The sequence below is a fragment of the Muntiacus reevesi genome, chromosome 18 (genome assembly GCF_963930625.1).
Source record: "Muntiacus reevesi chromosome 18, mMunRee1.1, whole genome shotgun sequence".
Classification (NCBI taxonomy): Eukaryota; Metazoa; Chordata; class Mammalia; order Artiodactyla; family Cervidae; genus Muntiacus; species Muntiacus reevesi.
The window spans coordinates 37,841,841-37,846,720 of record NC_089266.1 but is presented as its reverse complement, the minus strand read 5'-3'; the positions used below and the strand labels follow the sequence as shown (position 1 = coordinate 37,846,720).

General features: G+C 43.9%; 1 protein-coding gene across 1 annotated transcript; it reads right to left on the bottom strand.

Annotated features, from left to right (window-relative positions):
* Positions 1–248: 248 nt before the first annotated feature.
* LOC136149908 (olfactory receptor 3A2) lies at positions 249–1,196 on the bottom strand. Its single transcript, XM_065910560.1, has one exon. It carries the CDS (start codon positions 1,194–1,196, stop codon positions 249–251), a length of 948 nt encoding a protein of 315 aa, XP_065766632.1.
* Positions 1,197–4,880: the final 3,684 nt, after the last annotated feature.

The window sequence follows — 4,880 nt, the reverse complement described above, 5'->3', positions numbered from 1 at the left end:
GAGTGCTCAGACTTCTACTCTGTTCATCAGTGCCCTAGAAGAGTGTCTAGGTCACAGAAGAATTCAATAAATACCTGTTGTATAAATGAATGAATCCTGTAGGGTTTCTTTGCAGAACAAGCACACAACACAAATCATCAGGCAGCACAGCTAGAAAAATGGTTATGAAACATTTTTCCAGGTTAGTGCCTTCATGGGAAATTTCCCCCAACCCAGAAAAGTCAGGAAAGGAGGGATCCTACCACCCCTCATGTCAGTGACCGCCTCCCTACAAGAACCCGCCACAGGGCACCCTGAACATCAGGGTTTCTAAGGCTGTAGATAAGTGGGTTCAGCATGGGATTGATAACTGTGTTGAAAACTCCAACTCCCTTATCCTTGTCTGAAGCCTCCTCTGAACCCAGGCGCATGTAGTTGAAGATACCGGTCCCATAGAAGAGGCAGACCACAGTAAGGTGGGAGCCACACGTGGAGAAGGCTTTCTTCCTGCCCTCCACTGAGCGGATGTGTAGAACTGCAGCTGCCACGTGGATGTAGGAGATGATGATGAGAACCACAGGTGTACCTGCCATTATGAAACCCACACCAAAGAGCAGCAGCTCATTGAGCTGAGTGCTGGAGCAGGAGAGCTGGAAGAGCTGTGGGAGGTCACAGTAGAAGTGATTGACCTCGTTGGGACCACAGAAGTTAAGGGTGGTTAGGGCAATAGTGTGGGTCAGTGCATTGGTGATGGCACAAGCCCAGGACACAGCCACCAGTATCCTCTGGACCGTCTGGCTCATGCGGGTGCTGTAGGTGAGGGGTCGGCAGATGGCCAGGAATCGATCATAGGCCATGGCTGTCAACAGGAAGCAGTCCATCCCAGCCAGAAGGTGGAAGAAGAAGAGCTGGGAGAGGCAGGCTGCATAGGGAATTGTGCGCTTGTGGGACAGGAGACGACCCAACATGGCAGGAACGGTGACGGTGATGCACCCAATGTCCAGCACTGACAGGTTCCCCAGGAGGAAGTACATGGGGGTGTGGAGTTTGGGTTCCACCAAGATGGCTGTCAGGATGCTGAGGTTGCCCCCAACAGTGACCAAGTAGGCAAAGAGGAAGAGTATGAAGACCATAGGTTGTAGATTTTCTGTTTCCACTAAGCCCAGTAAAATGAATTCAGTTACAGCTGTCCTGTTGGTTCTAGCTTCTGGCTGCATGACTCTCTGTAAAGAAATGTCACAGGAGTCGAAGTTTCAGTCTACTTAATGTACTTATTCAACATGAATATTTTAAACCATATATGTTCAAAGCCCCATGGTAAGTTCCTAGCTGCCCGGGTGATGGTTTTCCCACTCCCCAGGGTCACTTACACCTCACTCACTGACGTCCTTCATCCCTCCATGTCTTACCCTGCTCTTGGCTGATATGCCCCAAACCAGCAGAACTTTCTCCCTCCCATCTTCTCCCAGCTGAAAAATGTTAGAATACTTGGGAAAATAAATTCAAATAAAAGCAAACTTCCTCTTTGAATACAGTGAGACTAAACTGGAATTTCCCCAGTTTACCCTGAGGGATCAGCCCAAACCAATAAACAGATTTCAAAATAGAAAAATTAATGGTATTTGCAGAGAAATATCTAGAAAGCATTTGCAAACACAGCCTCGGTTCCAAGACTTCTAGAAATAATGACAATCAAGCCAAGGTATGGCAAGAGTCAGAAAGCAGATACCTATGACTGTGGCTATCAGGTACTCCAGCCCCTTCTTCAAGGTGGGGACATAGTCTAAAGAGTAAAATTAAAAATCATTATGTCAATAAATTGCTAGTATTATTGTTGACAACTAAGCCGTTACATGAGACTGAATAATGGCTTATTTTAAAATAATTTATTCTTTTCATAGTATCTGCTACTTGCCTCTGGAACCAAAATTTTAAGCATGACCTGTGAATTGGTTGCTACTATATGAGCTCAATAAAGGACAGAAATGGTAGGGACTAACAGAAGCAGAAGATATTAAGAATAGGTGGCAAGAATACACAGAAGAATTGTACACAAAAGATCTTCATGACCCGGATAATCACAATGGTGTGATCACTCACCGAGAGCCAGACATCCTGGAATGTGAAGTCAAGTGGGCCTTAGGAAGCATCAGTACGAACAAAGCTATTGGAGGTGATGAAACTCCTCTTGAGCTATTTCAAATTCTGAAAGATGATGCTCTGAAAGTGCTGCTCTCAATATACCAGCAAATTTGGAAAACTCAGCAGTGGCCACAGGACTGGAAAAGTTCAGTTTTCATTCCAATCCCAAAGAAAGACAATGCCAAAGAATGCTCAAACTACTGCACAATTGCACTCATCTCACACGCTAGTAAAGTAATGCTCAAAATTCTCCAAGCCAGGCTTCAGCAATATGTGAACCCTGAACTTCCAGATGTTCAAGAGGCTTTAGAAAAGGCAGAGGAACCAGAGATCAAATTGCCAACATCCGCTGGATCATCGAAAAAGCAAGAGAGTTCCAGAAAAACATCTATTTCTGCTTTATTGACTACACCAAAGCCTTTGACTGTGTGGATCACAATAAACTGTGGAAAATTCTGAAAGACATGGGAATACCAGACCACCTGACCTGCCTCTTGAGAAACCTGTATGCAGGTCAGGAAGCAACAGTTAGAACTGGACATGGAACAACAGACTGGTTCCAAATAGGAAAAGGAGTATGTCAAGGCTGTATATTGTCACCCTGCTTATTTAACTTCTATGCAAAGTACAGCATGAGAAATGCTAGGCTAGAGGAAGCACAAGCTGGAATCAAGATTGCCGGGAGAAATATCAATAACCTCAGATATGCAGATGACACCACCCTTATGGCAGAAAGTGACGAAGAACTAAAGAGCCTCTTGATGAAAGTGAAAGAGGACAGTGAAAAAGTTGGCTTAAAGCTCAACATTCAGAAAACTAAGATCATGGCATCTGGTCCCATCACTTCATGGGAAATAGATGGGGAAACAGTGGAAACAATGACTGACTTTATCTTTCTGGACTCCAAAATCATTGCAGATGGTGATTGAAGCCATGAAATTAAAAGATGCTTACTCTTTGGAAGGAAAGTTATGACCAACCTAGACAGCATATTAAAAAGCAGACATTACTTTGCCAACAAAGGTCTGTCTAGTCAAGGCTATGGTTTTTCCAGTAGTCATGTATGGATGTGAGAGTTGGACTATAAAGAAAGCTGAGTACAGAAGACTTGATGGTTTTGAACTGTGGTGTTGGAGAAGACTGTTTGAGAGTCCCTTGGACTGCAAGGAGATCCAACCAGTCCATCCTAAAGAAGATCAGTCCTGGGTGTTCATTGGAAAGACTGATGCTGAAGCTGAAACTCCAATACTTTGGCCACCTGATGTGAAGAGTTGACTCATTGGAAAAGACCCTGATGCTGGGAGGGATTGGGGGCAGGAGGAGAAGGGGACAACAGAGGATGTGATGGCTGGATGGCATCACCGACTCGATGGACATGGGTTTGGATAGACTCTTGGAGTTTGTGATGGACAGGGAGGCCTGGCGTGCTGCAGTTCATGGGGTCACAAAGAGTTGGCCACGACTGAGTGACTGAACTGAACTGAACTGAGATGCAATTAGTTTTCTGCACAGCAAAACCACCCATCATCCACTTGCCCTTGTTTCAGGCATGATAGACTGACCAAACTCTAATGGCATGTGTGCATGTTCTTCAGCGTCCGACTCCTTGTGACCTCTTGGATTATAGCCTGCCAGGCTCCTCTGTCCATGGGATTCCCCAAGGAAGAATCCTGTACCTATTATGCAGGTGCATAATAGAGAACCAGATTGAGATAAGTCTTTCAGATGTTATAATAAACTCTTGATTTAAAAAAATCCATGTCTCTCTATTGCCCATTGAATAAGCAGAGCCAGGGCTTCACTAATAGTAACATTTTTTCCCTGCATAGAATGTACATGATCAGAGGCTGGGAAGTAAGAGCAGAAAAGAAAGGGTGATGAGAGCCTGAGCTCGAGTGAAAATTGGATACGGTGATCTCTAAGATATCCTTAAAATTCTGAGATCACATGATCGGTGAGATATGGGGATCATCTTCAGGCCTGATCATCATTGGTGAAATTGATAATTGATAAATACAGAAAGACAAATCACTGAATGGAGAGGAGTTCTTTTCCTGTATTATATTAAGGAGCAATGACCTGCTCTCTGTTTTCGCTTTGGAGTCCATTTCGACCCAAGCATTGATTGTAACCCTGTGGTTTTCTAACCTCTTTCTCATCCTGTTTTCTGTACCAGTGATGAGTTCCTTCCAACTCCACATGCCCAGGTATTTCAAGAGTTGACTGCAATGCTGACTTCTGAATGAATCCTTGGAAACTTCTCCATCTCAAAAGGAGCTCTGTCTCTTCTAAACGTCCACTACACATTATTTTATTGAACTTATTATAGTTTCCCTTCTAGTTAAGTCATTTTTCTGTAGAGTATGTCTCCCCTACTTCTCTGTAAGCTACTTGAGGACAAAAATATGAATACATATTTGACTCAGTTTTGCAGTAACAGTACTTATCACAGTACTTCTTTTATGGTAGATACTCAATATTTTTAAATAAATAAAAGGACGAGTGAAGTGTCCATAGGATTTCAGAGAAAGAAAAGATCAGTTTGAGCTAGAGTTGTCATGGAAGAGTCTCTGGTCATATTGGAATCTGGGCTAGAATTGTGTGTGTGTGTGTGTGTGTGTGTGTGTGTGTGTGTGTGTGTGTGTGTGCTTAGTTGCTCAGTTGTGTCCGACTCATTGCAACCCCATGGACTGCAGCCCACCAGGCTTCTCTGTCCATGGGATTCTCCAGGCCAGAGTTTTATGGACTAGTCTAGTGTA